This window comes from Triticum dicoccoides, chromosome 2B (assembly GCF_002162155.2).
Source record: "Triticum dicoccoides isolate Atlit2015 ecotype Zavitan chromosome 2B, WEW_v2.0, whole genome shotgun sequence".
NCBI classification, from domain to species: domain Eukaryota; kingdom Viridiplantae; phylum Streptophyta; class Magnoliopsida; order Poales; family Poaceae; genus Triticum; species Triticum dicoccoides.
Genome location: NC_041383.1, coordinates 822248687 through 822260937, shown reverse-complemented (window position 1 = coordinate 822260937; position 12251 = coordinate 822248687). Strand labels below are relative to the sequence as shown.

Below are 12251 nucleotides of genomic sequence, written 5' to 3'. Positions count from 1 at the left end.
GTTTTTTAGTAGTAGTAGATGTTAATTAGTAGTAGTGATGGTACTAGTTAACTAGGGCAGTATGGTTAATAGTAGATGTTTTTTACTATTGTATAATGTAGTTTATTTTTACTGTTTTTAGTAAGTGTTTAAAATAATTAGTAAGTAAATTAATAAGCTAGTTGAACTAGTTGAATTAATAGAACTAATGTATTTTTAGTAAGATAATTAATATAACTAGTTGAACTACTTTATTTTTACAAAGAACTAGTTTTTTTTTCTATTTATAGTAAGTTTATATTTAGTAAGAACTAGTTGAATTAATAGAACTAGTTGAACATGTCATATTTGGGATGTATTGGTGTCCTTTTCTACTTTGTTGTTATTTTTTTAGTTTAAGCAATTATTCGGGATGTATTAGTGATAACTTATAGGGTTTTTGCTTTTGCAGAAATCAAGGAGCCTCTCCATCATCCCCACCGTCGTCCCCGTCACCGACCCCCTCCGACCTCGAGGTGAGACCAGCCAAATCTCCATGTATATCTTGTGTTGCTCAAATAGGATATGTGGTTGCCCAAGTGGCCGATCATGTTCAGGTGACACCTCCGAGTGGCCTATGTTTTACCGGAGTGTTGATTAATTTCCGTTCCGGCAAATTTCAGGCGCTCGATATGTCCTTTTTTAGCAAAGGTCATGCCAGATTTTTTCGTGAATTCTGGCATGACTTGTGCTAGAATATGTAGGAAATAACGAGTGGCCTGGATTTTCTCAAAAAATAATGATCTAATTTAGGTTTTTTTAGTACATATATTTAATTGTACAAGTTTAATCTTTGAATTATGAACGTAGGAAATGTCGTACTCAGATGACGACAGTCTCCCGGGGGAGTGCAGCTGGTGCCACGACGATCGAGGTCTGTGCGATAGGTTCCTTCAACTGGATGAAGATCGGCGCTTCAGCATTAAGCTCGAGGAGACCTTCGATGTTGAAAGGGTACGCAATGATGAAAAGTGTTTTTTCGTAATTAAGCATGACTTCAACTATTTCAACGTCTAATTTTCATCTTTTACAATTCGACTAGCTTATTCCATGCCATGCAAGACGATATGTCTTGGAGAGGATGGGTTTTGAAGACCATGAAAATTTCGAAACAAAGAAAATACACCTAAGGACCCATCATGATATGGATTTTGAAGTAAATCTATACAATTCTCAGAGCATAACCCATTTTGGTTGCCAAAATTGGGAAGCACTTTGCAAAATGTATGGTTTTTATGAGGGTATGATTGTCACCATGGATCTTGGTGATCCTGACATCGAGCAAGACAATATGGACATTTGGGTCCATGTTGATACGCTTCCTATTCTAGTGCAATGTGAGTTTCTCAAACATAGTTATTAACTAATTTATATTGTTTATTTCAAAATAGTTGACAGCCTATTTCCATTGACAGCTTATTTTGATTCTTCAAAGAATGTGCGGAAGATGGTAGACAAAACCCACTACACTGATGGCTCCGAATTAACTTATAAGGAGAAAAGTCATCTGATCGCATTTTGTACTTATCTTGAGAATTACAATACCTATTATCGAACTCATCCAAATTATGGTGAATACATGCCAATAGTGCTAGTGTTAAACCACGGTAACTTCTATGGAGATATCCTGGTAAGATTTTTTACTATTACGACATCCATGCATCTTTTGCATACTTCTAAAACTAGTACATCATTGCTAACTACGAAGTTATTACTATGTTTTTCAACAGAAAATCCCGATGGATTGTGTGCCTCATCTGATGTATCAGAATGGTCGCCTTCTAGTTCTGAACATACAGCCAGGTCAATGTATGGATCTCACCTGTGCATATCGGATTTCTAAAACCGGTGAACACATGCTAATCAAAGAATGGAAAAAATGTTTGGACATTCATAAGGAGGTTCTTGGAAGTAACATTAAGCAAACGGCAAGAATTGGAGATAGGATAATCTCCATTCTCCATAATGGAGAGTCAGGAGCTATCTTGTTTTTTGCTATTTTACCTTAGAGAATATAGTAGGTCCTAAGAGAATGTAGTAGGTCCTATGAGGTACAATATGTTTATTATGTGGTACAATGTGTTAGAGTTGATGATGAGGAGTAGTTGTGATAACGACTAGTGACCAATTTGCTATGTGATGTCTCATTGATGAAAATGATTATCTTGAGGAGGTGTTATATGACAATGATGTATTATGATGATAAGTTGTTAATGATATGATGATGATGATGATATTTATTATATCATTGGGTGAAAGAACCGCGGATTAGTTTCAAGTGGATGGACATCCACTTGAAACTAGTCCACGGTTCTTTCACCACGTGATGTAATAACTCATTATGATGTAAAAACAATCTCTAAATTCCTGTTGTATGAAAACTTGTGTAAAGGTGTATTTATACAACATGAAATAAAAAATAAATAAAATACGAAATAATAGTAGTAGCGCGGGCAGGGAGAAGCGCTACTACTAATTACCAGTAGCGCTCCTCTGGGAAAGCGCTACTACTAAGTCGATTTAGCAATAGCGTGGGTTGAGGCACGCTACTGCTAACCTTTAGCTGTAGTGTCGTACCAGTAGCGCTCCAGCACGCGCTACTGATGGGCCTAAAACCCGCGCTGGTGCTAGGCTTTTCCCTAGTAGTGAGTAGCAGTTTTGTACCAATTGTAACATTAGAAATAGTAATAGTAACGCAACAAGAACAATATGTGAAAAGCTTGTATGCATTGGATCGGTGATAACATTGGATAATATTCATCATGTAACAGTCATAACCTAGGGCGACACAGAACTAACTCCAGTTCATAAATATAATGTAGGCATGTATACCGTAAATACTAATTCCTGCTAATGGAAAAGAACTTGCATGACATCTTTTGTCCTACCCTCCCGTGGCAGCGGGGTCCATAAGGAAACTAAGGGATATTAAGGCCTCCTTTTAATAGAGAACCGGAACAAAGCATTAACACATTGTGAATACATGAACTCCTCAAACTACGATCATCACCTGAAAGTATCCCCATTATTGTCACCTTGGAGTTTACGGATCATAACACGTAATATGTGCATATAACTTGCAAGATCGAATCACGAACATAGATATAATGGTGAAAACATAAACGGTTCGGATCTGAAATCATGGCACTCAGGTTCTAGTGACAAGCATTAAGCATAGAAAAATCATACCAACATCAATCTCAGAACATAGTGGATACTAGGGATCAAGACCTAACAAAACTAACTCGATTACATGATGAATCTCATCCAACCCACCACTGTCCAGCAAGCCTACAAAGGAATTACTCAGTCCCGGCGGTCAGAATATTGGTGATGGGGGATGGTTGGTGATGACGAAGACCGAATAACCCCCTCTCCGGAGCCCGAACGGGCTCTAGATCTAGACTCCCGATGAAGAACAGGAGGCGGCGGCGGCTCTGTATCGTAAAACGCGATGAAACATTCCCTCTTATTATTTTTCTCCAAAAATATGATTTTATAGAGTTGGAATTAGGGTCAGCGAAGCCTCGTGGGCCACACTAGCAACCAGGGCGCGCCAGAGGGGGGTGGCGCGCCCTGGTGCTTGGTGGGCAGCTATGGGCGCCCCTCCAGTGTGTCTTGGTTCCAGTATTTTTCATATATTCTAAAATAATTCTACAAAAAGTTTCGTCCAATTCCGGAAACTTTTATTTCTGCATAAAAAACAACACCATGATAGTTCTGCTGAAAACAGGGTCAGTCCGGGTTAGTTTCATTCAAATCATGCAAAATAGAGTCCAAAACAAGAGCAAAAACACTAGGAAAATTAGATACGATGGAGACGTATCATGCCCGAGAAACACTTACTATCGGTCCCACAATTTTTTACACTTGGGCAGGGGTGCTGCCACCGGACTCAACAAAGGAGTTGGGGTGGTGGCTACATGCCTACGAATGTGGCACGGTGCTGCCCACTTCTGGCGTTTTGACCGACCGGGGTCTTCGAGCAATGCCTGGTGGATGGTGTTGACAGACTACGTTCCCATGCCCTGATTTTAAGCGATCCTGAGGTAGAAATGAGTTCCTTTGTGATTCTTGATTCCCCAGACCCTGATTTCTAGAATTGAGTCAAAAGAACTGGCCCTAAGATGACCTAACTACACTACCGGAGGACCCGAGGATGGGTCCCTTGCCCTGCTCCCCGTCGACCAGACTGGGGGGGGGGGGGAGTGGAGGGGCCGGAGGAAGGAGATATATGGAAGAATTGCTTGGGGGTGCAGGGAGAGAGAATGAGGCTGGTGAGCTCCAAGTTTTTCTTCTTTTTGACACTCTGGTGAGATCCAAGTGAAAAAACAAGTGAAGCATGCATTTCTTGTTTTGAACTGTAGTGACGCATGCTTTTATGGTTGAAGGAACGTTCCTTTGATCGTCATAAACAACTATCCATTGAAAGTGTACAATATATTGAAAATCGCTTTCCACAAATCGCATGGACATTTTAGCTCATATACAAGATCATTTATCTTGACCTTATGAAGGAAAATATTGCGAATTGAAGGAATATTTTGTCAAATGAAAACTGAAGTTATTAACTTTGATTTCTCTTGGCATGAGAAGTAATGTTAATCATGTAATATAATTGAACGACAACAAAAGAATGGTTTTTCGGATAAATGTGGGATCACAGAATTTCGCCATCTTCTAATGAACCAGCGGTGTTCATGCCTATTTCATGGAAATAAGCACTAACACACCTAATGACATTACAATCAAGTCTTGCATTGGAGAACAAATAGTAGACAAAAGGCATACAAATCTGAACGGAAGGAGTGACGTGCTACAGAATTCACAACAACATAAAAATAGATAAGAATCATGTAACATAATCAACCTAAACAAAGGTAAGAACAAGAACGGATGCTGCATGCATTCCTTTTATAGCACCATGTCGATCTTGGAGGGAAAACGCCTGTAGAAGTTGATGAGCATGTTGGACCTGCTCCGGAACCATGGTGAGCGGAGGAAGTACAACCCCATCACTATGGCCACCACTCGGAATGGCATCAAGTACAGTACGATGGCCACCATCAGGCAGAGGGTGATGAAGATGGGAGTTGCCCTGGTGTCGTGCCAGCTGAGCAGCGACTGAATGCGCTCCACCTCTGTAGCCAGGTCGCCCATCACGGTCTGCACCCGGCCGGCAATGCTCCTCAGTCGATCATACCTCATCCGCACGATGTACTCGTCCAGCTTAGACGTATTGAACTCCTCGTTCAGCTCGCCTGGGTACACCTGATCAAGGTACGATAACACCGTGTCCATGTATGGTGGCGGCAGCATGTCGAACTCCTCGTCCAACTCGTCCGGGTGTGCCACTTCCGCGTATGACACCCTCGTGTCCATGTGCGGCGGCACCCGTGGCCGGCAGCGGTAGTTCCACGCCGCGATCATGATCATGCACAGGAACACCATCGGAAGGATCAACTCCGAGTAGCACACCAATGTCAGGAACACCACGTGAACCAAGATCGTGATAAGCGGATTCTTCCACTTGCAGATGCCGTCTAAGCACTTCCCAACGGCGATGACGGCGGAGAAGACGGACATGAGCCGGAAGAAGTTGGCCTTGAGCCGGCGCAGGCTGAACATGTGGGAGTCGACGTCGAGCATGTACTCCACCACCTCCTTCCGCAGGGGCGGCTCGGCCCGCTCCAACTGCTTCGCCACCATCTGCACCGCCTGGAACCGTAGGTAGTCCTGCTGTCCCGCGGGGATAGGGTTGCTGTAGTTCATCCTATGGAGCAGCGGTTTGCCGTACATGGCCAGCATTTTGGGCCACGACTTGCAGGTGAAGCGAACGCCAAGCTGGAGCTCCCCCATCTTTTTCACGCCTGCCGGTTGCAGTGCTATCAATGGGTAGAATTGCGTGTACACGCGGTTGGTCTCCAGGATGGTGAGGCGGATACGTGTCTTGCCGATCTGCTGGTCCCTGGCATCATGCCGGCCGTGGGAGGAGGAGAAGAGGTGGCAGTCGTCGAAAACGGCGATGGTGACGACCGTGCTGAGATCGAACACGTCCCAGGTGAACAACGCGTTCCACCGCGGCTCGAGGGTGTTGAGCAGCGTGTTTGTGCGCACCCACTTCTCGCCGTACTTGACGATGCAGTAAGGGTCCGTGAGCTGCTGCCCTTCCTTGTCCTTCATTGGCACCAGGCCACGCGCGCCCAGGATGGCCAACTCCAGGATGCCAATGGCGCTCTTGCGGAGCTCCTTCACCCACAATGAAAAAATAAATAGAAGTAGATGTGTTGGATAATACTACTATTGTTTATCAAAATTGAATAAGCAAAATAACATTGGACTACAAGTTAAAAAAAACAAGAGTAAAAAACATGAAACCATCACTATTACGGGTCATTAGCGGTTACCATCACTTTTCCAAAAATTAGACAAAAAACAACGAATGCAACGCTAAACTTTTACAGCAAGCACCGGTAGCTCGTTGAGCGCTCTTTGATGTCTTTCTGACTGGTGGGGCCACTCATGGGGTTGAGTTGGCATTAAAGAGTGCCACATGGTTTTTAGAGAGAGGAGATAGGAGAAGAGGACTAGGACAACAATGCCCGCGTGGTAAATTATATATATTTTTTTTTTGAAAAGTTTAGCGTTGCTTTTGGCGTTCTTTTGTCTAATTTTTTAAAGTGATGGTATAATGCTAATGACACCGCAATAGTGGTGATTTTATTGTTTTTACTACCAAAAAAGATTACGCTATCATACCTAGTTATCCAACTACTATTCAGAAAAATGCCACTGCAATTTACAAACTCGTGGCATTTTTCTGAATCGTCATAATTGGAGTGGCATTTGTCTAATGAACCCTCCCTCTCTAATCCACATTAATTGTTGTACTAAGTGTGCGTCAATTAATTTGAATCGGAGGAGGGAGTAATATACTTTGTTTGCGACATACATAAAGGACGAAAATGGTAATGAATACTAATGTCAATAGAAACCAAGTTTCAAGGATTTGCCCACGATTCAGCCGCAACTTAAGAAAGAAATGAGAGTGGAGGTGTGCGGGTGTGTGACTGTGTGTGCTAATCACAAGACGACAGGTCAGGTCAGCACGTGGTACTCCGTCTCAAGGCTCAGCCTCAGCTGGATCTTGCTGGTGACCTCCATCGTCATCCCCCGGCCCAGGTTGAACCACTGAGAGTTGGAGGGCATCGACTTGGCCACGGGGATGGCCACAGAGCCGATTGGCTCGTCATGGCCGGCGGCGACGTGCTCCTCCAGCGTCACCACCAGTGGGTCCTCCAACGGCTCGCTGGCAACAAACATGAACTCCTCGTTCCATGTCGGGTTCGCAGACCCCTGCGGCTTTGTGCGCCTGATCTGGCTGCCCAACTGTATCTTGGCGATGGTGGGCGCTAGCGGTTGCGCCTTCTCGCCTGGAATAAGGTTTTGAGCCGAGATGGCCACGACCTTGAGGTACATGAGCTTAGGGGAGTAGTACACGCTGAAGCGTGTGCCCTTGGTGAGCCCCTCCCGGAAGAGAGAGTGCGCTTCCGAGGGCCATGCCTTTGTGACGGTCTTGTCTGACTTTGCCACAGGACCCGTTGTAGGAGGGCCATCGGGGCACGGCATGACGGCCGCTTCACCAGTCAACAGATGCACACCATCCCCAGTGGCTGGTGCTAAGCCGAACCACCCTCTAGGATCATCGGTGTTGCTCTTCCCCTTGGATTCCGTCGGTGTCATCCCTGAGGTAGAAGAGGCAACCTCCCCTACCTGGACACCGGCAGGGGCGGAGTCATGCGTGCGTTAGTTTTTCTTATATATAAATACTAGTATATGAGTTGAGAGCATGGGAAACAAAAAGTAAGACATTAATAATTCAGAACGCTTATATGTATTAGTTTCTTTTTTACATGTTCCTATCAAAGATATTATACCAAAAATGAGTAATTCCGACATAATATTTAAAATCTGATAACGGGACACTCTAGCAATCTCTTCAGCAATAATAAAGGAATACTCGCAAAAAAAAGCAATAATAAAGGAATACAAAGTACATACATATAGAACTCCTAAAGAAAAATAGCTTGCTGTATTTTATTTTGGTTGAAACTAAGCAGGGCCCTCCAATTCAAAACATAAGCAGTTTAGTATACTGACAGGTTGCTAAAAGTGGATTATAAAATTACTAGTATTATGAACTAGTTGTAGTATGTCGAAAAAGGTTCTAGCTAGTGTCAAAACAGGGATGTGCAACGAAGGGAATTACTCTCAGGGGACTCATGGCCCTGCTCCTCGAGCAACAAAGTCCATATTCTACCAGTTCAAATGGATTTATTGCAAGAGGTGTCTAAGCAAGATAGATATTTATGAACTCTCAAAATTTGAACATACCTGGATACTCTCCAATTCGTGAAGCCTGTCAAGTATGTCACGTGCACTAGCTGGTCTCTTTTTTGGATTGAAGTCTCTGCATTCTAAAGCTATCTTGTAGCATACTCGTATTTGTTCTGATAGTGTGTCTCGCTGTGATCTCTCCAGCCTATCACTCCAACTTTCAAGTACCTACAAAATAGCATCGGTGGGTTATGGTTCATGAAATGGATCAACATCTTTCTATACAGGAATAACATGCATAGTATATAGTGACCACACACATTCAAGGATCAAACTAAGAACAAAAATTCTGTAAAAAAAAATAGACAGTGTCCCAATAAATTCAAGTCAGATCAATCATAATGTCAATTGCAATTTCATAAATGAAGCATCAAACCGATGAAATTTTCTCTAAATGCATTTCAGTTGTGTTGATTCTTTTGCAGCTAAAACTGTGCTTTCCACTACTAGAGGCCACTTCTTCCGGGGCTTCTGGCAAATTGTGCAAATAAGATGCCCCCTCCCCAGCTTATTCTAAAATCCCCAAAAGAACTAGCCCTAGATATGATTTCACAAATGATATTGTGCTACATCTACAACCACAATCTAATAAGAATATGCGAAGTAAAAGAGTGACAATTTTTTCTAAGTCCATCCTTCTTAGCTATAAGGAAAATTGAGCTTTTATATGTAACAATGACATATATTGTTCTTACATCCTCGGTCGCTTGATAACCCTTCTGTCCGGTCAGTACTTCTATGATGATAACACCAAGACTATACAAGTCATCGCTGCGTGCAATTACACCCCCTTCACGAAGTTCTGGTGCCAAATATCCCCTTCAGGAAAATATAAAAGTTCTGGTTTGTTAATGTACAAAGATAGTGCAATTTAAATCACAAAACACAAAAGGCAGATATTTCAAGAGAAGTTGCTAGCTTACATTGTTCCTAAGATAGTTTTGGTAATATCCCGGCTTTGATTTTCGTTGAAGCATCTTGATAAGCCAAAATCAGTGATTTTCGGCACCATGTTGTCATCAAGCAATATATTGGCCGGTTTAAGATCCAAGTGAATAATATGCTTCTCATGAAGGTACTGTAGACCCTCACAAATCCCTTTAATTATTTTATAGCATGTTGTCCACTCACGATTTGCATCTATAAATTGGAGAGAAGAATTCTCAAGTTTATGATTTGAGATACATTATGCATTAAATTTTGGGTACTACTCCCTCCGTCCCAAAATAAGTGTCTCGGTTTTGTACTAACTTTAGACGGGGGGAGTAGATGTTATATGGCACATTATGCAATTAGTAGTACATGAAGTAAAAATATAGAGAAAAGTTACGAGGCCACATCTCCATGGTCATACCCATGATATACTTATCAAGACCCCCTTTAGGTATATACTCGAAGCAAAGCAATCTTTGTCGCACATCTGCCATGACAAGTTCTCCGTCGTACCGTTCCATGCTTCCTTGGGTGTCAGCACAATATCCCAGAAATCTTACAACATTTTTGTGCGTTACCCGCATCAGGCATCGAACCTCTCTATGAAATTCTCTTTCATGCATATAAGCTTTGGACAGCCTCTTCACGGCGATCGCCCTATCGCCAAGTATTCCCTGCCACCCACAGTGTTAGCATCGGTTTTATAGTTTTCAAATGAAGCGTGAGTTAGATTGGAATGTATACCTTATAAACCACTGCAAATCCACCACGTCCAATCTCCTGCTCATCAGAGAAATCATCTGTGATTTCCTCCAAAAGTGATAGTGGCAGGGCCTTGGGCAGTGCGGTTTCATCGACTAACATCTGCTCCAGGTCACTTCGCGCAGTGCTAGCTTTGTGTTCCATTTGCAGTCACTATATATGTAATTAACCTGGAAACAAGAGCAAACCCGTTATGTATGTATGAGCCCAGTATATGGACCCAGTTACTTAGCTAACTAGTGAAGTAATATCGATACATACATGTAGTGCTGGACAAATATAATTAAGTTACTGACCTATTATGCAAAATACTAACTTTGATTTTGTCCCTCCCTTTCCTTTTTATTATCAAGGACAAGGACCAGCCACCATAACCGATACTCCCTCCGTCCACGAATAAGTGTACTTCTAGCTTTTGTCCTAGGTCAAAGTTTTAAAACTTTGACCAACTTTATAGGAAAAAGTACTAGCATTTATGACACTAAATTAATATCACTAGATCTATTTTGAAATGTACTTTCATAATATACCAATTTGATGTCATATATGTTATCACTCTTTTGTATATAGTTGGTCAAAATTTCAAAACTTTGACTTAAGACAAAAGCTAGAAGTACACTTATTCGCGGACGGAGGGAGTATATTAATAAAAGACATAGGGTCTGTTTGGTTAGTGGCCTCAGCGTGGTGCCTGGGAAAAGAGGCTGTCTGATTTGAGCCTGGCACTTCATTGTTTTGTGCCTGGTGATAGCGGTGGCACGTATGGACTTGTCTTCACCCTTGAAAACAAGGCTATGGTAGGATTATCAGCTGCGGCAAAGTAAGCACGCTACTGTTCTGCATACTTGGACCAAAACACCCTGAAAAGCAGAAAATCCTATATATTTGCAGACGACCTCATGGCCGGATTTCCACTATCATTAGGAACAAAATACAGTTCAATCACCCCGGTGTAACGAAACTAAAAGTTACAGCTAGGCTAGAAGTTTAGGCCGCACTAATAAGCTAACCCCAACATTTTTACAACCAATGTGCAGATCCACGACAAGCATCGGCAGCAAACCACCATATCAAGAAAAAACCAGCTGCACCAAACTTGGTGTTTTCCGCCCAAGATCTAAGCACTCGGACCTTGACAGCAAAGACATTAAACCAGAAAAACAGAGTATTTCTTAGGGTTTGCACCCACTTGAATAAGCAGCAACCCCCAGCCACTGCAGAATGGTAATAAGTAAATGGGCGGAGGTCCCCATCTACAAGAGCAAGCCAACCTACATACATATATAAATCTGAGACAAGATCTACTACTTTACCTGGACAGATTTTTCCCAGTGAAGGCGATGGTGCTTCAGATTTACTACTACCTGCCTAGTGGAGGAGAAGGGGAGTGAGGAGGAGGGGATGTGATATCAGCTGGTCAACAGTCACTCTGGGAGAAGTGGATGCAATAATTGAGCTAGCAGCCAGATGAACATGTGGCTGGGAGGACCCCGCGGCTGGCTCGGAATAGTAACGGTACACTGGGGCTGCTAGCGCTCGGAGGCCGAACAACAGTCTTCGACTGAACCCGATTAAGGGCGAGTTATTTTGCCCAACGCCCCGATCTAAACGGACGCGCGCCCGTTTTTCGTCCGTCTGTCGATCCATTTTTGGCCTAATTTTAAGTCTCATTTGCGTCGGCGCGGATACAAAATGGACACGCGCCGCGCCCGCCTACTCCTCCCTTGGCCCGCTAGTCGGTGGCACACAGGTCATCCTCTCCCATTCCAATGGCAAACCCTCGCTCGCCTCCTTCATCGTCGCCGCCGCCGCCCATTTTTCCGATTCCTCTGCCAACTACCGGTGCCGCAACATCCCCCCTACAACGCCGCCACCTCCCACGTCGTCGCCACCGCCGTCTTGCCGCCGGGGATCCGAAAGCTTCCCACCCTCACTCCCCGACACAGCCGCGACCAACAAGCCGCCTCGCCGCCCGGCCAGCTCCTTCGTCCTGACACCGGCATGCTCGTCGGACGCCGGCACGCTCATCAGACGCCGGCAGGGCACCTAGCTGGTCCAAGGGCGGCGCGACTCCCTTCGCCGGCCGGCTCCTTCGTCGACGCCCGCAAACTGTTCGACAATTTGCCAAGGTACAAAATGGA

At 43.7% G+C, this 12251-nt stretch overlaps 1 protein-coding gene across 1 annotated transcript; it reads right to left on the bottom strand.

The window, feature by feature from the left end:
• Positions 1 to 4820: 4820 nt before the first annotated feature.
• On the bottom strand, positions 4821 to 11571 carry LOC119366628 (FT-interacting protein 7-like). Its single transcript, XM_037632391.1, has 7 exons — positions 11424 to 11571; positions 10093 to 10280; positions 9770 to 10022; positions 9339 to 9555; positions 9111 to 9234; positions 8413 to 8583; positions 4821 to 6267 (listed from the first exon to the last, which is right to left on the bottom strand). The coding sequence occupies exons 2-7, from the start codon at positions 10252 to 10254 to the stop codon at positions 4933 to 4935; spliced, it is 2262 nt and encodes a 753-aa protein (XP_037488288.1). The 5' UTR covers positions 10255 to 10280; positions 11424 to 11571; the 3' UTR covers positions 4821 to 4932.
• Positions 11572 to 12251: the final 680 nt, after the last annotated feature.

Bases quoted from the DNA above. Each gene is read 5' to 3' on its own strand.
- LOC119366628 (XM_037632391.1), bottom strand. From the start codon at position 10,254: ATGGAACACAAAGCTAGCACTGCGCGAAGTGACCTGGAGCAGATGTTA. The intron at 10,023-10,092 runs GTATACATTCCA...TGTGGGTGGCAG, and splicing joins GATTTGCAGTGGTTTATAAG to GGAATACTTGGCGATAGGGC. The intron at 9,235-9,338 runs GTAAGCTAGCAA...ATTTTCCTGAAG, and splicing joins AAAACTATCTTAGGAACAAT to GGGATATTTGGCACCAGAAC.